Source organism: Anguilla rostrata, chromosome 4 (genome assembly GCF_018555375.3).
Source record: "Anguilla rostrata isolate EN2019 chromosome 4, ASM1855537v3, whole genome shotgun sequence".
Lineage (NCBI taxonomy): Eukaryota > Metazoa > Chordata > Actinopteri > Anguilliformes > Anguillidae > Anguilla > Anguilla rostrata.
In genome coordinates this window covers 40,495,818-40,517,969 of record NC_057936.1, presented here as the reverse complement: position 1 = coordinate 40,517,969, position 22,152 = coordinate 40,495,818, and the positions used below count along the sequence as shown (strand labels likewise).

The 22,152-nt window shown below is 41.3% G+C and overlaps 1 protein-coding gene and 1 long non-coding RNA gene across 4 annotated transcripts in view; both read left to right on the top strand.

Annotated features, from left to right (window-relative positions):
* Positions 1-18,557, top strand: part of LOC135253406 (uncharacterized) — a 217,237-nt gene extending 198,680 nt beyond the window's left edge. Inside the window, exon 2 of the long non-coding RNA XR_010329597.1 lies at positions 18,498-18,557. This is a non-coding gene — a long non-coding RNA (uncharacterized LOC135253406). The remainder of the gene's footprint in view (positions 1-18,497) is intronic.
* msl2b (MSL complex subunit 2b) lies at positions 211-7,902 on the top strand. Of its 3 annotated transcripts, none has more exons than XM_064332670.1 (2): positions 211-1,698; positions 5,449-7,902. In XM_064332670.1, the coding sequence occupies exons 1-2, from the start codon at positions 1,557-1,559 to the stop codon at positions 7,098-7,100; spliced, it is 1,794 nt and encodes a 597-aa protein (XP_064188740.1). In that variant the 5' UTR covers positions 211-1,556; the 3' UTR covers positions 7,101-7,902. The 3 variants fall into 3 exon arrangements, with proteins under 3 accessions (XP_064188740.1, XP_064188741.1, XP_064188743.1); XM_064332671.1 differs by lacking the exon at positions 211-1,698 and adding an exon at positions 3,602-3,779; XM_064332673.1 differs by lacking the exon at positions 211-1,698 and adding an exon at positions 3,786-3,929.
* Positions 18,558-22,152: the final 3,595 nt, after the last annotated feature.

The window sequence follows — 22,152 nt, the reverse complement described above, 5'->3', positions numbered from 1 at the left end:
AAGAGCCAACCAAATCAGCAAGCTAATACACTAGAACTGAAAGCGTTACAGTTCGCCCACATCCTTGACGTAGTAGACAGCACTCACTTTCCGTCCCTGACTCCCTGACTGCTGCATTGTATATATACATGGAGAGTACAAAAAAATCTTATGTAACCAAGGGAACCAGTGTCTCGCGGGACTTTTCATGTGTATTCTCGCGAGAAGTGAACCGCAGCGCCCCCCTCCTCATTCTTATGCGGAGAGGAAAAAGGAGGGGAGAAGCCTCCATAGCAAGCTATGGCTGAATTATAAATAATTATTAATATCGAACCAAAATAATTATTTTAAATACAAAAACGGAAGCTCATTGGAACCAAGATTAAGGACCTGAGTAACGTCGCATTAACTCGCTGGCTACTCGACACCTATCGGATAGGAGGTGAAATGGAGGGATAATTCCAAAGAAAAGAAAAAGCGGCCTATTTTGTTTCCGATATCCAGGAGCCGCTGCTGCAGACTCGCGGTCGCAGTAAACATCTATCTGCGTTTCTGTCGTTTGCTTTATTTGCTAACTGGTTTAACAGGTCCTTGCGTTGATTTATTGTTTGTCTGCGTTTGATCTAGAAGCTAGCTAGCTAGCTGTTTAGCTAGCAAGCTTTGAAAGTAACGAAGTAGGAGGGGATTGTGTGGAGCGGCCTGTTTTGTTTTTGCAACGACACCGCCATGAGAAACGGCGGACAATAAACATTTTTTTCCATCTTAATATTTTTTTCGAAAGTCCCTTAATGCTTTGGATCGGAGCATTATCCGGGGGAGGAAGAAGTGGTATTACTTCGGAAGAAAACATTGAAATCAAAGAGGAGCAAGAAAACGAGAACGACTGGGATCTAAGGGCTCGGTTTGAATTCTGGTACAGCCTGCGTACTACCAGCTAGCTAGTAGTAATTGGAAGCCAGCTTTGACTCGACAGTAATAGAGCGCCACTAGCGTTTTGTTGTTGAATTATAGCTCAAAATAGGAGTAGCTGGTGCGGCTGTTATGGAAGACAAGTGATCTGTTTTGCGGGGAAAATACAATTGGAATATTTTTTCTCTTTGTATGTCATTATTATTTTTTAATTATATTCAAGTTAAAGACGTTCATTTGATGATGATGCTGGTTTGGGCGTATTTCGTGCCATGGAAGAGGGGAAAGCGCTGAGGCTAACTGATGATGACACGCTGTTTTACGTTTTGTTCCTAAAACAGACTATTTTGTGCGTGTAGTGACAGCTTGAGTTAAAAGTGCCACTTTGCATCGTCCATTACAGTTGGGATATATCATCGAACCACCCATCTATGTTTTATCCCCAGAACTGACACTGCCACAATAAATTTTATACATCCATGCTCACTGCAAGAGTAGCGAGCTCCTCGCCCTCCTTGGAGACTAGGGTCGACGAAGTAGCGAACCAGGTCTACCACATGACCAACATTCGGCCGAATTAAAGGAAATCATCTCCTGGGTCAAACGGCGGATCTGTAGCGTGTCTTCAATTTTCTAGAACTGGATCTATCTGGTGTGAAGCTGCTGAAATGAACCCGGTGAATGCCACCGCTCTCTACGTGTCAGCTTGTCGTTCGGTGCTGCAGTGTGATCCGCGGGACCCTCAGTCCTTTGCCGAGCTTTGTAAGCTCCTGCCGTTTTTCAGGCAGTCCCTCTCATGCCTCGTTTGCGGTGAGTTAAAAAAAAAATTTAAATATTGTCGTTTCGGTGGTTGTGTGTCGTTGGTTTCACTAGTATTAGCCAATATGGCATATTGCGTTAGTCAACAATCAACCAAGGTATAGACGGTTTCATCGGTGGCACGCGCGTTGCCAAGGTTATGCGCTTGGCCCTAAGTTAACTTCCGGTCTGTGTTTGTTTATTATTGGGTTTGTGTTTACTGGCTAATATGGCACCGATTACAAATGGAGTGAAAGTTAAACTGATGAACAGACTGATGTTGGGCTCAGGTTGTTGTGCTGTGGGGTGCAACCTGACCTCAGGAACAAACTATATTTCGAAAATTAATAAAAATACATAATTTAACTTTGTAACCTCACTAGGAAATTGTGAAACGAATTGATGAATCCCTGCGATTTTCATAGCTGGTGCTTGCCCGTTGTTACTTCGTACTTTTGAGAAATAACTGGACATCGTTACCTATTAAAATGTAAGTCCTGTAAAAATACACATAATAAACTGTATTTTAAAAAATCAACTTCATACATACACATTTAGTAATACTAATACAGCTTTATTTACTATATCAACTTAAGACAATGAATTATGTCATCGCGACCCATTAAAGTCAATGGCGCAGACTTTGCTTCATAATTTCAAACTGCTTTCCTAACGGCTATTTTGCGTCCTGCGACTTAGGTTACAACAGTGAATATGTACGGATTCCTAGACGTGCTGATGAGAGACCACCCTTTCTCATATTAACCTCCAATATGCAAGACAGGATACTAGCAAATTTATGTCAAGTTCCATTCATTTATATGGGGTGGTCGATACACGTCCCCTTAGCAACCAAATTCTAGCGCTGGACCACGTCTGACTTATTTGCTGGCACACAAAAAACGTGAAAGTACTGAAAAAATAACCACAGGAGGATAACAAGGATATTTTTCCTACATAACTAGGTACAGGTTGTTACCGATATTTCGCCTATTTCATATATAGTTGCGAATCAGTTTACGCTTTCCTGTCTGTCGGACGAAGGTGGTCGAATAGGTGCTCTCACTCTAGCACTTTGTTTCAGGTAACAAACTCATAATAAGCGATAACTAAGCTGACCAGTAACACGCCTGAAATAGTTATGAATTAGCTAACTAAATTGATTGTAGCTTAATTAATTCATTCTAGTTAGCTAGCCAACTAGCTAGCTAGCTAAACGTAGCTAACATTTTATAAATTATGCACAGTAACGTTAGCTCAATGCTAGTAGTTCATACGCTTTAGCTACGTTTTTTACTAAGGTTATGATACCTGTTTCCAATGACTTGACAGCGTTACATTGCCTGATCATTTTTGTTGTGGTAACCTAGCAAGATGACCCAAACTATAAGAGCCACGATGTTTTCCCATCAATACATGCTATACAAATAAATAACCTACAGTAATTGCATTGGCTACACATGCTGCCCACTAGCCCCAGTTTGTGCTTCTAATCATCGTTTTTAAGCAATATCATAGAAAGAGTGCACTTTTTATACAGGAATGAATGTGCATGTAACCCAGAACAGTTATGGATTATGTAAGGAATGTATGATGCTCAGCAAGGTGCAATACTGTGAACAGTTATCTGTCACTTGATTTTCTGGTAATGTAACATTATCGCATTTCAGTTTGGCCAAGTAACGGTTCTTTTCTTCGACTGGTAACCCCAAATAATACGGGCTAGACATAGTTTTAACTAGCTAGCTAACGTAATTTACTTGTTATTTACTTTGCTTGTTATCAGAAATAGTCTAGAGGGACTCTGTTGTTATTGATTGTTTGCGGAAGTCTGCCGGAAGTCAAGTTAGGGCCAGAACAACGCACATGCGCAGTAACGTTTGTTTATGTTGTTACCGTTGAAACCGTATATAGTGGTCTGGTTGGTTATGAATGAGAGGGAATGTAAATACACCAAAGCTGATTTGGTTGTCATAGTGTTTCTGTCAGATTACCGAATGTGGGGTGGATTTGCTGCCGGGAACATGAATAATGACGCCACTCACACGAAAAACGCCACCCAAGGACCTAAAATCAGATTGCTAACGTTAGAGGTTTGGAAACCCTGTCAAGCACGCTAGACTTTTAAGTGTTGTTTATTTTTGTTAATTTCCTAACGTTAGGAAATTATTACCTGCTTAGTTACTCATAGTTGCAACGCGGTGCGCTCTAACGTTATGCTAAACAAAATCGTCGTGAATAAGGTAGTCTCGTTGTGATATAAAAGTTAGCCAGCGAGTTAAACTTGATCGACTGTTAAGTGATGTCGCTTACTTTTCCAATTAACATATTCATACCTGGAGTAGTCTATTGTGAATGTAGTTTTTAATTGTTGGAGGTTTGCAGTTCCACTAAATAAAGTTTAGAGTGAAGATTCGGTAAGATTGAGCAATATAGATTTACAGAGATTACAATTTTTTTTCTTGCAAGCCATATTCACATTACCCATTAATTACCTATAAATAACTGATTGCATTTTATATACTATCTCTCTCTCTCTCTCTCTCTCTCTATATATATATATATATATATATATAAGTTCCCCCAACTGCAAGGTTTAAATCACGTGTGGTTTTACTTAAGTGCATTGCTATCTCACGGAAGCTTTTATGTTCTCCCACGATGTAACTTGCATGCCTGCTTTTTGCCGATGTGCGCGTGTATGTGTAACGTGTCTGTGCGGTTTTTATACAGAAGCGACACTAGTGAGCGATCTAATCTTCCCCCTTTCCCGCAGTTTTATGGTTGCGCTTTAAGGGCACGTGACATCACGTTCCTAATTCGGCGTTTCTGTTGTTTATCTTATAGCGTTTATGCGATCTTAAACATTACGGCCTTCCCGTATGGCGAATGGCTTGCACATATCTAATGTATTTTGGGAGAAAGAATAAAAATTATTTTTTATGTGAGCCGGGACAGGAGCTTGGCTTCCCTAAATTAACATAGGGTAATTTCAAAGCGATTTAGAAATGCAACCTTGCCTCGACCACTAACGTTAACTGTCAAACCCAATGTCAGTAATGTTAGCTGGCTACTAATTAACCACATAGTTAGTTACGTGTCCGTAGTTCACTATTTTACGTGAGTGTAATGTGTGAATGTTGCTTGCAATGTGTTTTGTTGTCTGGCTATAGCTGCTTTTGTACGATTTCTTTTAGCTGTATATTTTCATCGCCATCGAAATTTAGCGTCGTCTATGTAGCAACAGTAGCTCGCTGAGGTGGTTATCTCATGAGCTTTGCACAAGCAGTTTTTTGCCCAGGGTCTCCAAGGAAACCCGAGTCACGAGACCGTACTCTCCAGTCTGCAGCAAACAAGAGCTCGTCAGCCACATACCCTACCAACCGGCGTTGCTAAGGAAGCCTGACTGAAGAAAAGGCTTGCATTTGTGGTTGTCTGGGCGTTAGCTTAGTTTTATCTGACCATATGGAGCGTATTCATTACTTTTCATTTGATATACACCTGTGCATTATTTATAAGTTTCTTCTTGTTGGCTATGTGGGCAGTGACAGTGCTTCATGTTGTTTAGAATATGCAGAAAAATTGTTGCATTATTCAACATCACTGGAATTAAATATACTACTTAAATAAGTAAATACGCACATAATTCAATTTTTATATTAGTAAAATTCTATTTTTATATTGCCACAATTGCACATTAGCAGTGAATAATTAATTATAATATGCAACATTTTAATTTTCTTGTTTTCTTTGTCGGTTTAGGGAATCTGCTGCAAGATCCTATAGCTCCTACTAACTCCTCTTGCCAGCACTATGTTTGCAAAGCCTGCAAGGGAAAGAAGATGATGATGAAGCCATCGTGCAGCTGGTGTAAGGACTATGAGCAGTTTGAGGAAAATAAGCAGCTCTGCATCCTGGTGGAATGTTACAGGAAGCTGTGCGAGTACATCACAGAGTCCCCCCTGGCCCAGCAGATTGCCAGTGTTGTTGGTGGCTCTTCGGACATTTTGGCAATGCTGAGAGAGGGCCTGTCTTTGACTGAGATGAAACCCGAGGAGCCCCAAGTCTGCCTGTCGCTCGACCTGTCACATTCCCCTACTCCCTCCACCTCAGAGGAGCCCAGCGTGGCCCAGCTGGAGACCCCCCCTGAGCTCCCAGAGGCCCCCCTGACCCCACCCAGCATCAATGGGCTGCACGACTGCAACGGCCTGACCACGGTGGACGAGCTGGCAGCCAGCTTGCCCTCCCCGGGGACGGCCGCATCCGTAGCCATAGACGTGTGTGGCACGGTGGCGGTGGTGGAGGAGGAGGAGGAGGAGGGGCTGAAGGCGGAGGGTTTCACGCGCGAGATGCCGGTCTGCGAGGCGGTGGCGGCGGGAGACCTGTGCACGGACGGTATCCACATATGCAGCTTTAGCGAGGATATTAAGCACGGGAGCGATCCTCTGCTGCTCAGCGTGGAGGAGGTGCTTCGAAGCCTCGAACCCGACCCCGACCCGGACCCTCCGGCCGAGGACCTGCCTGACGTCCTGCCCCCCTCTTCCTTGCAGGCCTCTGGGACCCTCAACGGGCCTTTTCCCGAGGCCCATCGACAGCCTTCCCTCCCCCTGGACTCCGGGGCTTTTGCTCCTTGTCATCCGCAGCCCCCCTCCTCTGGGATCTCCTGCTCCGCCGCCACGCCCAGGGCAGCGCGGCCCAACAGGAAGCGCTCGCGGTCAGAGAGCGACAGTGAGAAGATCCAGCCCTTGCCCATCTCCACCATCATCCGGGGCCCTCCCCTCGCCACGGCGCCCATCGCAGTCAAGCGGGAGCCCAAGGTCCTGGTACAGGCTGCAGCCACGGTTCCCAATGGCGGGGCGCCTAAGGTCACCAAAACCCTGCTGGTGTCCAGCAAAGGCATTAAGAAGACCCCTGACCACGGGGCCAAAAAGGCGTACAACAAGGCCAAGCAGGGGGTCCCCAAGTCCAAGGACAAGATCAAAGAGAGGACTCCCAACAATAGCTTGATTCCAGGGAGCCCCACTAAAGTGGTCTACAAGAAGCCCCAGGAGAAGAAGGGCTGTAAGTGCGGCCGGGCCACCCAAAACCCAAGTGTTCTTACGTGCCGTGGCCAGCGGTGCCCGTGCTACTCCAACCGCAAGGCCTGCCTGGACTGCATCTGCCGGGGCTGCCAGAACTCCTACATGGCCAATGGCGAGAAGAAGCTGGAGGCCTTCGCGGTCCCGGAGAAGGCCCTGGAGCAGACCCGGCTCACTCTGGGTATTAACGTCACCAGTATCGCCGTGCGGAACGCGGGCACCAGCGCCAGCGTCCTCAACGTCACGGCTGGTTCCCCCGTCACCTCGTTCCTGGCTGCCAGCCCTCATGACGACAAGAGCTTTGACGAAACTCTTGACATGAGGTTTGACTGCTGAGCCATGTGGACGTAGCGATGTTGCCCTCCCCGTTTTCCCCTACTGCCCTGTATACATTTTCTGTGAGATCGAAGAGGGGAGGGGAAAGGGGCTGAGTTAAACAAGAGTGGGGGGTGTCTACAATATGGCAGCTACTGTGGTTCTGTTCCAGTTCAGATTAGTAGTAAATTAGTAAATTGCCAAAGTTCATGCCTGTGAATCACTTGTATTGTGCATTCTGTCTTAGACACTGCTGCGGGTTTGAAAAGGGGGGAAGAATGTTGCTGTACTTTTTTTAAAAACTACAAGTGGTTTATGCTTCATGATCTTTGGCAAGAGAAACTCGACCTCGTTGTTGTGGGTCATGATATGTGCAGAATCGAATGAACGGTTCAGGTTACAAAAAATAAAAAAAATTTAAAAAATGCAGATGTGTTCAAGAAATGGTACCTGCAATGTCAGTAGAAACTGGTTGTATTTATAATCTTTTTTTTTCTTGTTTTTTTTGTACACAGACTTATCAAATTCCATTTAAAGATACATTTTATGATATATTTTATAAGTTACATTAACAACATTTGCAGTATTTATTGGATGTCATCTAACATAGAGTACTGTCTATAGGGCACCATCAGGATACCATTTCTACAGATGCAAAGAAGAGAGATGCAGTACCTACGGTTTCTGTCTAAATTATGTTGCTGTCCTGTTTGTGCTAGTTTCTGCTGTCTCAGAAAATACATTGTATTTTTTCCCGTGGGGCATTTAAAAACCTGTAATATAAATGTAACATATTTCCACAAAAATGAAAAAGAAAACCTTATTATCATTGTTGATTTTATTCTTACTTTGTTCTCTGCATTTTCATCTTGAATGTATCGGATGATATGTTTTATATGTACTACAGAGCACACACTCAGAAATGGGGGGGGGGAATCTCCCATAGCATGATCCAGTCACAGACACTTTGTTTGATATGCCGGTCAATAAAGCACAGAAATAGTCTGTGGCTTAATTAGAAAGGTGTGCACTGGCTTTATCTGCTCCTCCTGTAGGCAAGTACTCTGGGATTAAGCACTTAACATGATTAATAGGCCAAATAACAACTGAACCGTTTTGGTAACCACGGCAACAACATTACAGACCATTAAAAAGACCCCCTTCTGAGGCTTCTGCGCCTTATGCCACGTTCCCTGCATGATGCTCGTCCATCCTTCACATCTACGGTTTTCTTACATGACACAGCGAAACGGATGACCCTCGCTCCCCCCCAAACACATTTCCTCAGGTTCCCGAGGGTTGGAAGTGCATAATATCAACAGTTGTATCAGCAGAAAATTAGGGGTGTGAGTAGGGGGAGCCCTTTGAATATATATGTTTAAAATGACACCATTGACAAATACCAATCCCTGTTCTTAGGGTGGTAGTGCCAGAAAGGAAATTGTATTTCAGATTTTTGTAAGATGGGGTTTTTTTTTTTTGCATCAGTGCTAAGTGTAACCTTTTTGTAGAGGAGCCGTTTGACTTGGTACACAGAATGCACACAGCCGTACTTCACCCAGTGTACATAACTAAAAGAATGTTCAGGTTTCCTTTGCTATGAGCAATTTGATGGCACTCTTTGGAGATCAGTAGTTTTAACCCAGGGAGACCTCTCACATTGTGACCACACCTGGACCTCATGGACAGAGGTGTGTTTTAGAGCAGGGGTGTCCTATTCGAAAAAGGCCGTTGTGGGTGCAGGTTTTTGTTTTAGCCCAGCACCTAGACACTTGATTCTACTTACCAAGGTCTTGATTGAAGACCACGATCAGTTAAATTGCTAAATCAGGTGTTTTAGTGAGAAGCTAAAACAAAAACTTGTACCCACACCGTCCCTTTTCAGATAAGTTTTGACACCCCTGTTTCATAGTATTGGTCATGATAGATTGACTATTGACTGAATGTCTTCTGCCTGGTCCGGTTGCGATCGCAGACTGAAACGCACCCCCTGGTGGCACATCCTGTGAATGTGGTCAGGTAGTGTTTTTGAAGCCATAGGAAAGTCAATGTGATTTGTGTCGACTACGTAGTTTTCTTCTGTTTTCGGTTGTAAGCTGTTTTTGGTGGGCAAAAATATTTTTGATAACAAGCAAACCATGGGAAAATGCTATGTAGTTTTTATGTTTGTTTTTATTTTATCTTATTTTTTTTAAAACCTTGCACACCTTTTATGTTTTGCCCCACAAATACCTCAGTGACGTTTTGGTTGTAATTTAGACTTTTAAAAAAAGTTTTCATTTGAATTGTGATTCCTGTGTGTTGACCAAAAAGAAACTTAAGAAAAAATTCTAAACAATCCAAATCACAGAATTGGTGATGAAAAGACATTGTTTACTGCTTCACTGTGCTATTAGAGAAGTGGTAGAAACAAGAGTGGTATACATTTCATCAGTTGCAGAGTTGTACTAAAATGGTTTGTGATTCTATTCTTAGGGCTCCAATTGACCTAATATCTAAGGAATTCCTCATATTTTAGAACAGGTAAAGGTAGTCTGCAACTAGTTAAACGGAATTGCTATTTTCTTCATTTGCAAACCATTTTTTTGTTTTGTGGGGGGGGGGGGGGAGCCATGGATTACAGTTGTGATGTTGACAGTTGAAGTTGCTTGAAGAATAAGCTCCCTGTTCTTGCTGGTATATTCACTGCCACAATTTAAAACATGTAATGCAATGATCAATAAATGATAGTTTTCTACTGCTTATGTTGTAGCAATATCAAGCAACGGGGTTCGCCTTTGTCTGGACGAGGTGAGTCTGGGAACAATCTGACAGAACACCAACAGAACCAACTCTGGCTCTACTGAAGCACACACTGTTCAGTTGATGGCTTTGTTTTGAAGCAGGGGTCCCCAACTCGTGCCCAGGATGCCCATAGGTTCTTTTGGTCTTTGTTTTCCCCCTTATGACAGCAAACCATTTTGATAGCATAAGCCAGGTGATGCAAGTTCAATGTGGAGAACTACTTTCATTGATCAGTTACAGTACAGGCCAAAAGTATAAGGCCAGCTGTAGTTAAAAAACAAAAAAAAAACTTCAAGTAGAGAAGAACTCTATTAATATATGCACATTTATTGAATAACAAACCAAAGTAAACATTTTTTAAAATTTCTACCCGCAGTAACAAAAGGTTACTTGTATTTAAAAGTGATCTTAGGCACGACTTTCCTTGAAATAGCCTCCTTTGGCTTTAATTACAATTAATGGAAGTGTATCTAATCATTTTGGAAATTGGAGGGTGGAGGGGTAATTAAATTAAGTGAAATCTTATCTACCTTAAGTTTTTTTAAAACCTCAGGTAGCCTAATACCTTAACCCTGTAGTGCAAGTAAAATAGGCACTAAAGTTGAAAGAAATATGGCACTGAAGAAGCTAGAGAGAAACCAGTTCTATTGACTACAGTGAAACGGCAACTACGATCTGCTGGTCTAAAAAGAATGTTTACTTGGCCCTGCAAATCTAACACTAACTCCTCCTTTGCCATATGTCTTGCAGCTCCAGTCCCTATTTTACTTACACTACTGGCCAGCGGTATTATGCTACCTGTGATTTTTAAAAAAAACTTAAGGTAGATAACATTTCAGTTAATTTAACTACCCCTTCACCTCTCTCCCACCCCCCATTTGCAAAATTATTGGATAGACTTCCAATAATTTATTTAACTGTTAAAAAGTCAAAGGAGGCTATTTAGAGGAAAGTTGTGTCTAGGATTATTTTTTAAGTAAAACTAATCTTTTTGTGTATTTGTAGGTAGAAATTAAAAAAATAAATGTATACTGTTATTCAATAAATGTGCATATATTAACTGAATTCTTCACTAATTAAAAATAAATAAACACAGGTGGCCTAATACTTTTGGCCTGTACTGTAAGTGCAAGGATACAAGCCCTGTAACTCCCCAGGATTAGGGTCAGGCACCCTTGCTCCAGCATTAGGCACAGTATATTAATACATTTTTGTATATGTCCTGTGAAATTGAACAGCCCCAAAACAGTGATCCACACCTGACACGTGGCACTGCATATTTCCTCATTTTGACTCAAGAAAGCTTGGCTTTTTACACACATATCACATAAGTGATGAGAGGATTGACCACAAGAAAAGTATTCCACAAACCCATTAAGCTATCATGGTTTACAGGTGGTCTCCTGATTGTATTCACAAACAATATTGATATGACACTATCTGCCTGAACACAATCACATTTTCATTTGTGGTCAGGATGGCCACGAGTCCGTACACATGATGTATTTTGACTGGGTAACTGCTAATACCCAGACAACTGGCTGCAAGTGGTGACAAAGACATGGGGTTTCTGTTGACTGTACTGTCAGGAGACCTTGATGTTTACAAGCTATAGGTTAGTCCAGTCTAACTATTTTGACAGTGACACATTTTTTGTTGTTTTGGCTCTGTACTCCAGCACATTGGGTTAGAAATGAAACAGTGTAAAGTGTAGACTCAACTTTAATTTGAGAGTATTTATATCATATCAGGTGAACCTTGTAGAAATTACAACACTTTTTATACATAGTTCTCCAATTTTAGGGCACCAAAAGCAATGAGAGTTCATTCTGCGTATGGCATTTGCATTTGAGGTCTGTTACTGTTGCCTCTACAAGAGGACCAAAGCAGTGTTAATGCCAGCAAAGCAGGCTGTCATGACAGAAAAATCTGAATAAATCAACTGAGACATAAGCCGCGTTTCCACCGCAGGAACTTTACCCCGGAACTAGGAACCTTTTGAGGAACTCAGTGCGTTTCCACCACAGGAACTAGGGTCTAAATTTAGTTCCTGGGGCTTTATTTTACCCCCAAAAAGTTCCTGCTCGGGGGGTAGTACTTTCCGAAAGTACAGGAACCTTTTGGGTGGAGCTTGCAGCGCTGAACATTTCTGATTGGTCGAGTACTCGCAGCATTTTTTTGTATTTATTTTCAGCTGCCATGTTTAAAAATATGCAGCCGCAAACCAATTTATTTTCATAATAACTTCAAATCAAACTTGTATGTTATGCGGCGCAGTAGCCTAGTTTTGGTTATAGCCTGCCAACGTCTTGGAATTATAACGTGTGCTCTTCTGTTCTTTTCTTGCTTTAGTATTCATTTTATAAAATGCTAAGCATTCGTGCTGGGACAGCATATTACGTACCAAAACATTCAAACGGATTAATTCGGTTGCTGAATATTTTCTTCCGGATTTTCTTTGTTAGCCCGTTGTAATTGACTCAAAACGTTTGATACAGTTATGTGAGGTATGCGGTAGTTCTGCGTAATTCACATTGGTGATAGACTAATTTATGGTGCACGGTTCGCATCTGGAGGGCACACTTCGCTGCTCGGCTAGCAGTAACTTCGAAGGAAAGCAAACGGTGGCTGTACCACTGCTAATTAAAATTTTCACGCAAGTCCGAGTTTTCGTTCTATTCTTGTCATTTTGCGATTAGCCTATATGGAATTGACGATGAGAAAGTAATCAAACAGCAAATTGTTTACAACGTGTGCATGTTTTCTGCTGTTGTTGCCTGTTATATTGGAAATGTGAATGCATTCTGTCGCCTCGGATGTCAAAACATGAAAGTGAATGTTCGCATAAAAACATAATGAATGTGTTTGAGAGGATATATAAAACAGTTACAATCTGACTATTGGCCTGTTATATCCTATTTGTTGCATAACAACGGTCCAAGTCAACTACCAACGATAGTTTTGCTTGACAATGGTAAAATATGCCCAAACGGCTGCAGAAGAATATTTCAATTCCAGGTGATTAAATCGATAAAAATCAATAAATACAAAAGTAACCATATACAGTCATTGTTGGTAGCCCGTTGTGTATAAGTGGAATAAACCCCTCCGGGCTGTCCCGGTTATTAGAAAATAATGTAGGCTACTTCGGTGGTAGTATGGGGTTACAGAAGAAATCATAGGACAGATGGACCGACGACAACGTCGCTTTTTCATACGTCAGTGGGCTAATTTGCCTAATCTTCGCGGGACTTTAGACCGCGGTGGAAACGCAGACAACCATGGGCTGAAGGAACCTTTTAGTTCCTTGAAAAGTAGGTCCTGGGACTAAAAGTTCCGGGTACTTTTGGTGGAAACGTGGCCAAAACATAGGGAGTGTCAAAATAACTGTTTGATACATTCTTTGAAAGCAATAATGCACTGGTGTGCTCAGCAATGGCAAATAACCTTGCAGAGCAAGGAAGACCACTGTAGTGGATGACTGAAGAATAGTTTCAATTGTGAAGAAAAACATTTTTTCAACTGTCACACAGATCAAGAACACTCCAGTATGTAGGCATAGATGTGTCAAAGACTACACCAGCATAACCTCAAAGGGTTCATTACAAGATGAAAACCACTGGTAAGCCTCAACATAAAGGCCAGGTTAGAGTTTGCTAAAAAGCACATATAAACTGTAGTTCTGGAACAGTCTTAAGGAACAGTCTTAACCAGTACCAAAGTGATTTGTGAAACAAGATGGAGGTAGTGCTGTGGCTTATGCATGTATGGCTGTCGATGGAACTGGCTCACTTGTCTTCATTGCTGATGTCAGCAGGAGGATGAAATTTGAAACATCTCATATCCCAAAACTCATTTGGATGGTGATTCATCTTGCAGCTGGACAACTACCCCAAACATACCGCTAAAGCAATTGAGTTTTTAAGAGGCAAAAAGTGGAATGTTGACTGGCAAAGTCAATCACCCAACCTCAATCCAAGTGAACACGCGTTTCACTTGCTGAGGACAAGACTGAAGGCAAAAATGAACATGAGCCCCATGAACAAACAGGAACTGAAGATGGCTGACAAAGCATCACCGGGAAAGATACCTCACATCTGGTTATTTCTAAGGATAGCAGACTTTAGGTGGTGAAAATTTTATTTAAGAATATGTTAGGTTGTTCAATTACTTTTGGTCGTACTGAAATTAGGAAATTATGCATAAAAATGGCTGCAATACCTACATCGTTACATGGATGTAAAAACCCACAAATTAAATCTGACGGCATGCACTTTAACATCGCTGTTTATTTCAAATCCAATGTGTACAACAACAAACAACAAAAATAGTGTCACTGTCCAAATACTTACGGACTGCACTGTATGGGTCCACGTCCGTTCATGTTGGTAGGCTAGGTACTGCTGGACGTTGCTCAGTTGCCAGTCTGACTAGGCTACGACTAGCCAGCGCACGTTGGTTTGGCATATTACAGACCCGCCCAACACTTATATATCCAGGCAGGAAATCCATTAAGGAAATATGCACCTGAAATCGTGCGACAATAAAGCATGTTTCAAAATTCCACTCTCTTAGGCTTATGCAACACGCTTCACATATTAACCATAAAATATTTGCCGTTTTACATGATTTACGGCGTACAAACCTACTTTCTGACCGACCCTTCTTTGCTTTATAGCAAATATGACAGGCTACTTTCAAAATACAGTCGGCTATCCTACGGACTCCGTGCAACGATTTATTTTAGGTATTTACATAATTGCTCATTATATAGGCTACAAGGAAGACTATTTAGACCAGTGGTCTCCAACCCTGGTCCTGGAGAGCTACAGGGTCTGCTGGTTTTCATAGTGACTCTACACTTCATGAGTCAATTAGAGCAGTTGATACATAGTTAACTCAACTCATCTGGTGTTTTGGGTCTCAAGTGGGTGCTGATTTTAAGGTGAAAACAAAAACCAGCTGACCCTGTAGCTCTCCAAGACCAGGGTTGGAGACCACTGATTTAGACGTTCGGTGAAAACTCGCCTCACGTACCTAAATATCAAATTCAGTTTCATGCCAAAGAAGATAGATTTCAAACTTCGTGAACGATTTTTAATGGTGTATTTCCGGGGACTCGGCCCGCGACTCTCCAGTATCGAAGGATGCATCCATGTAGCCTATGCTACTGTGGTCTTTTCACATTTCTAGGTGATCGTGCTCACTCACACCCACATGGATAGAAAAAACCACCCCACATAATCTGACAGAAACCAAACCTTAGAATGCGGAGATGGCAGATAAATAGCATTTTCCCAATAATACGATATTCAGCCAAATTTGTGTACGATTCAGTAGGTTATCACACAGCATGCTCTCAGAAAGCTAGATTTCCTAGAACGGATAACAAAATGCCAGTTCGCTTTTGTGTCTCATATCCTACAGACAATGCGGTAATTTTAAAACGGGCAAGCAGGTTTATTTGCTAGTACATTAATGTTACATAAACGAGCAAGACTAAACATTAATGAGCACGGTAGCTACCATTATTTCAGAGTGTGACCTACGGTCATGTTTCTGAATGAGTCAATGTGAGATGGAATGAACTGGCAATGTAGGCTATCACAGTGATTAGCGCTCTAAAACATCCGGCACATCGGGAGTTAAGTTGTTATATTTGTATATTATGAGATGTTTACTTTGATCTAATGTTGCCGATTATTTTTAATTAGGCTAGTGTGTCGACACGAATCGCAATGTCAGGTATGTTAGGACTAGCCTACTACAGCAATTACTTGTAGCCTACTTTCAGATTTAAATGGGAAGACCACGTAGCCTATAAAATATGTGATGATTATTTGTGGGCTCTGCTAAATATAACGATCAACGAGGGCAATTTCAGTCGCCTCCACCTTTGATGACGGAGAACCAGAGAAACTGTCGCAATTTTCTTCACGCCTCCTCGTTCTCTCATCTTCCACTCCTCTCCTCCCCTTCTTTCCTCCACATACTTCCACGTAGAACACGAGTGGTTGTGAGGGAGTGGAGGAGTTCAAAGTCCAGAGAATCGGATTCAGACAATGTCAACGAGGGAGACTCAGTTGAATAGTTGCAAGAAAAACCCGGTTTACCGCTTGAAAAACGTCATGCCGCCCCGAGACCACTGAAACGATCCGCTAAAGCGGCAGTGACAATTTGGGGAATGGCTCCTCCGTGGGAACGTTAGTTCCTTCCTTTTACCACAAGATAGGAAAAAAATGACCAAAAGCAAGGTGATTGCTCCGTTCTTTTTCATTTTTAACCATTTGAGTTGTAAGATAAAAGAAAGTGTGATTAAATTAACATAATTAACATTCTAGTGCGGGTGTAACAATCACTACTGCTAAAGGGAAAGTAATGGAACACTGATTTATAATTTTGAAATAACATTCCAAAAAAATCTACTCTTCAAAGTGTTACCGGGCAGCTATGTGGCTATATTGTATTTGAATATTTGACATGGGAGGCTGCCTATCTCTTATGATGCATTTCAAACAGTTCTGTCACTGGATAACCAACTGAGAGAACACATATGATTATATTTTAATAACCAGTATGTGGTACTGCATGATTTTCACTACCTTCACAAAAATGGATATTAATAGCGATACATTATCAAAACTTGGAGTGCACTGCATCATGATAATGTATTTAATGGCTTACTTCAATTGTTGTAAGCAGGTACAAAATATTTCTTCATCATCCTGAATGGCAGAAGATAATCCTATTGCCTGAAGCTTTCAAGTTGTTTAGCCAACTTCAGTGTAAACCCTAGCACAAATTTGAGTTGAAGGACACCTGTTGCCTGATTTCACAATATTGTGCAAAAGGTTACATTTAAGCACCCTGGGGTTCTACCATGCAAATCAAACCTGATCAAAGGGAATTATTTCGATTAGTGGAACCTGTATATTTCACTGAGAGCTAATGGAAATTAATAATGCTTCAGTGACAGAACTGGGAAACCCCCCAAATTAACAACTGGCTTCCTTGCTGAGCTAAAACACAGGAGGCTCCTGCACTGGGCAGCTGTGTTTTCCAGCTGATCTGAGATCAGCATTGCAGAGGGAAGGCGGGAGGGAGGGTGTGAATCGGCATGAACAATCTGTTGACCTCAGCGTTGCAACTTCACTCTCCGACATCCCGGCCCTGGGGAGACCACACTAACACACCCAACAAGTTTGGGCTTCATTTAAGCTAGTTTTCTTTTTTCTGCTGGACCCAAAAAGACAGCAGACATTACCAAATCCATCCCACCCGCATTCTGCATCACAATATTACTGAGTAAAAAAAATATGAAGCACTGGTTAACTCAACTGTATTCCTCTGTGAGATGAAACCTACAGTGAGCTCCATAACGTTTGGTACAAAGCCATGTTTAAAAAAAAAAATTGGCTGTGTACTGCATAATTTTTGATTCGTAATCAAACAATTCATATGTGATTAAGATGCAGATTCTCAGCTTTTATTGAAGGATATTTTAAAATATATTTTGGTTTAACCATGTAGAAATAGCAGAATTAAGTTTTAATTCACTATATCAGAATTCCACTGGGTCAAATGTTTGCACACACCAAGTTGACTCTTTAAACAGTCAGGAAAATTCCAGAAGTTGATGCAATGACTTTTTAGAAGCTTCTGATTGACCAATTGTCATAATTAGGAGTTAATTGGTAGTTAATAGGAAACTGTGGCTGTATTTAAGGGTCTACCTTTAGAGCCACTGCCTTTTTGCCCTTGATACCATGGGAAAATCCAAGAAACTCAGACAAGGCCTCAGAAAATAAATTGCGAACCTCCACAATCCAGTTCCTCCTTAGGAGCAATTTCCAAACAACTGAAGGTACCACAAGCATCTGTACAAACAATTGTATGCAAATATAAAAAATCTTTGGACCATACAGACACTGCATAAATCAGGAAGGAGGCACAAATGAACTCCCAGGGCTAAACAAACTTTGATCTGAAAGGTTCAACTGAACCCCAAGACAATAACAAAGGAACTGGTGAAGAAGCTGGAGGCATCAGGTACCAATGTATCTACATCCAACATTAAGAGAATCCTACATCGCCATGGCTTGAAAGGCTGTCGCGCAAGGAAGAAGCCCCTTCTCCAAGACCGGCATAATAAAGCCAGAATGAAGATTGCAGGTGATCACCAGAATGAAGACCTAGCCTTTTGGAGGAGTGTTCTCTGGTCAGATGAAACAAAAATTGAACTGTTTGGCCATAATGATCAGTGCTGTGTATGGAGGAAAACGGGTGAGGCATTTAATCTGAAGAACACCATCCCAACTGTGAAGCATGGGGGTGGCAGCAACATGCTGTGTGGGGTGTTTTGCTGGAAAAGGGACTGCTGCACTTCTGAAAATAGATGGCATCACGAGGAAGGAGTATTATGTAGAAATACTGGAGCAACACCTCAGGACATCAGCTAGAAAGTTAAAACTTGGTCACAACTGGGTCTTCCAGCAGGACAGTGATCTAAGCATACATCCAAAGTTGTAACAAAATGGCTTAAAGACAAAATGAAAGTATTGGAGTGGCCATCACAAAGCCCGCACCTGAATCCCATAGAAAATTTGTGGACTGAACTGAAAACGCATGTCCGAGCAAGGAGGCCCACAAACTTGACTGAGTTACACCAGTTCTGTCAGGAGGAATGGGCAAAAATTCCAGCAAAGTATTGTGAGAAGTTTGTGGAAGGCTACCCCAATCGTTTGATTCAAGTTAAGCAATTAAAAGGCAATGCCACCAAATACTAACAAAGTGTAGGTAAACTTGTAGACCTACTGAAAATCTGATATAGTACATAAAAGCTGAAATTAATCTGTTTCTTGACTATTATTTTGAAATGACCTCTTATGGAAATAAAGTAGATACCCTAATTGACTTAACACATGGAATGTATGGTAACATGAAATGTGTGGAGTTGTGAAAAAATGAGTTTGAATGTCTTTAGCCTAGGTCAGTGGTTCTCAACCATGCTGGCTTTAGTTCCAACCACAACTCCAATCTCAGAATTTTAACAAGCTGTTCATTTGAGGAGGGGGGGGGGGGGGGGTATTCAGAGTGCTGGGCTGCGTTTCCGAGTTTCGATGTACCTTAACGTTTTACGAAGGTTTCTAAGGTATACCTTTAAAAGGGAAACCGCTTTTTTACGAGTATTTCCCAGACTATACCTTAACAGTTCCCTTAAGGCACACTTCCAAAGGTGCGTCGTAAGTTGGAGCTGGCCTTCACTGTGGTGCTGAAAAGTTTATCAATCGATGTCAAGCGAATCGATTGTCTCACGTGTAAAGGCTTATGAATGACGTTTTAATATAACAAGTATTGTCATAATCATTTTACATCAATCTAATATTGCAGAAGAGGAAGCTATACCTACTAAAGATAATCTGTTAATCTCTTAAAGAGTCAAGACGAGACCTTGTGATAGTTTCAATAAATACGTGCATATAGGCTACCAAAGATAAAATAAAGAGCATCAATCGGGACATATAAGCCATAGTCTGGGACTTCTTGGAAGCCCAGTAAAAAGGATATAGGCTACATATGGGTGAATTATTTTGTTCTTATTGAAACAAAGGTCTAATGTAAATTTTTTTTTTTTTTGTCACACAATATATAGGCAACTGTAGCAGCATATCCACTGATTCCCGCAAAAATGATCGTAGATGAAAGGCAAAAGCGCGTCTGTGGAAATTGATCATGATTAATTCTATACCAGGCATGCCTTATGAATAGGCCTACCTGTTAAAGTTATATGTTCATCCACCTTGATTTGCTGTTGGATAATCATAACTTTAACCAAGAATATCATTATTGGGCTGTTTACCGAAAATCGGAAAACAGCATGGTAAGAAATGTTCGGTAATGGTTATATTTACACAGTGCTATTATGTTTTATATACGAGGTGTGAGCTAAAGGAAGACGATGTAGATCGTTTGGTTATGTTTGTTCATTATGAGCCACCGTAGCTGTATGTGTGTTTATGGCTAGGCCAATCAACGTGCTCTAGTTCCCTCTAGTTCGGTCATGCAAGTAGGCTCACTCACGTCGGCTTTGCTCACACGGGTTTTATATTTTTAATAAACCGGCGGTTTGTCCAAGTCAGTGTGATCATTGACTCACACACAAACGAACGAATTTCTACAGGGTATGCAGTCAGAAAAGCCATATCCTCAGTTAGCTCCACTACGTATAAAAAAAAACTTATTTATTTTTTTTCCCCCACAAAGTGGATTAGTATTATGGATAGGCCCTATACTTAATTACCATCATGATGGGAATAGACAGATGAAACGACAACATTCTCCTGACGTACTATGCACAGAAACGTTGATTGGATAATTAATTTTCGTAAAGTTAATATTAAACTATGTCATTTTCGCATGCAGATGTGCTACTAGATGCGCACTGTAGTACAATTGTCGATTTGGAAAGCAAAATGTTGGCATAATAAGGCTAAAACTGTGACAGGATGAGCGGAGCGCATCGCTAAGGGACAGCTTACGAGTGCCTCAGACCAGCCTTTTAAAGGTATACCTTTGAGAAGATATACCTTAGCTAAGGAGGCGCTGGGAAACAGCTCGAGACCTAAAGGAAGACCTTAAGGTATAACTTACGACGCACGTAGCGCTAAGGAGACTCTGGGAAACGCAGCCCTGGACATTTTAACAAGGGCATTGACTGTTGGAACCGCTGGATTCAGAAGATAAGTAGGCTATATTCTTAATTAATCCTTGCTTGTCCGACAGAGGTAACATTTTTAACAGATCAAATTAACGAGGGGAAATAATAGGCTCCTAATTTGGTTGCTGAACACGTGTTTAAGTGCTTTAATATTTCCCTTAAACTAATTAGCACAATACAGGTTTGACTCATCATTTTCTTTGTTTTTGAATTCTTCGTTATCTATCAAATGATTAGATTTAATGGCCAGGAGTCCACACTTTCCCCAATTAGGAACCTGTTGATTTGCCTCAGCCTTTATTGTGATTAGTTAAAAAGTTTTTTTTTTAACCTCTTTATGTACTTGTCTACAATATAGCACAATGTGAATATGGGACTTTTATTCTTCATGGCATGCATAGCTATTTCTGACACAAGGTGGCTTAAGCGGGCAAATAATTCCTCTGACACGAGAAGCACCTAATTAAGGAAAAATAATAGCTTGTTACAATTCTGAGATTGCAATTGTGGTTGGAACGAAAACCAGCATACACAGTGGGACCCCAGGACCGAGGTTGAGAACCACTGGCCTAGGTGTATGTAAACTTTTGGCCTCAACTGTACACCATCAAAGAAGACAAGTCAGTCAGTAGCAGCCATACATGCCCACCAGGTTTCACAGATGAAGGGGGATGCTTTGGATCTTGGGCAGTTTCTTTTGGCCTCCACACTTTTCACTTGCCATCACTCTGATATCAGTGAATCTTCATCTCACCTTTCCCCAGAACTCAGCATGGTTTTTAAGGTACTTCTGTACCTTAACTGTAAGCAAACTGTAACATAGCCATCCTGTTTTTGCAGCTAATTAGTGGTTTGCATCTGGCAGTGCAGCCTCTTTAGTTCTGTTTAAGTCCTCTGCAGACAGTAGTCACTGACACATCCACGCCTGTCTCCTGAAGAGTGTTTCTTTATTACAGTGAGAATTATTCAGTCATAAACAGCAGAGTTCTTCTTTAGCCTACCAGGCCCTTTGTGATTACCGAGCTCACCAGTGCTCTCTATCTTCTTAATGGAGTTCCGAACGGCTGATTTTGGGAAGCCTAAGGCCTATGTCTCGGACTGTCCCCCCCCCCCCATATTTCTCAGTTTCTTAATGGATTCCTTGAATTTCTTTTGCACAACTCTGGTCCTTATGCTGACAAACACCAATGACTCCAAAGGCAATCAAAAGCCTAGAATCAAGACTACATACTGAAACCTCTCTTCTACTTGTACTAAAGAAGCAATTTAACATGTATTAAAAGTGCTGATATTTCTACATAGTGAAACCAAAAACATTTAATAAAAGCTGAGAATTTAACCACAAGTATTGTTTGACTGCAAATCTAAAATTGTGGAGTACAGAGCCAGATCAAAAAAGAAATAGTTGTTTGTCCAAAACATTTTGGAGGTCACTGTATTTGAAAAATTAAGATTGGAGCGATGCTTGTTATTATAAAGTGCCTTTGATTTGTGAAAAATGACCAATTATATATTGTAGTAAAGACATAGTGATATAGCCTACAAGTGCACTTCTATTTTTAAACCAACATA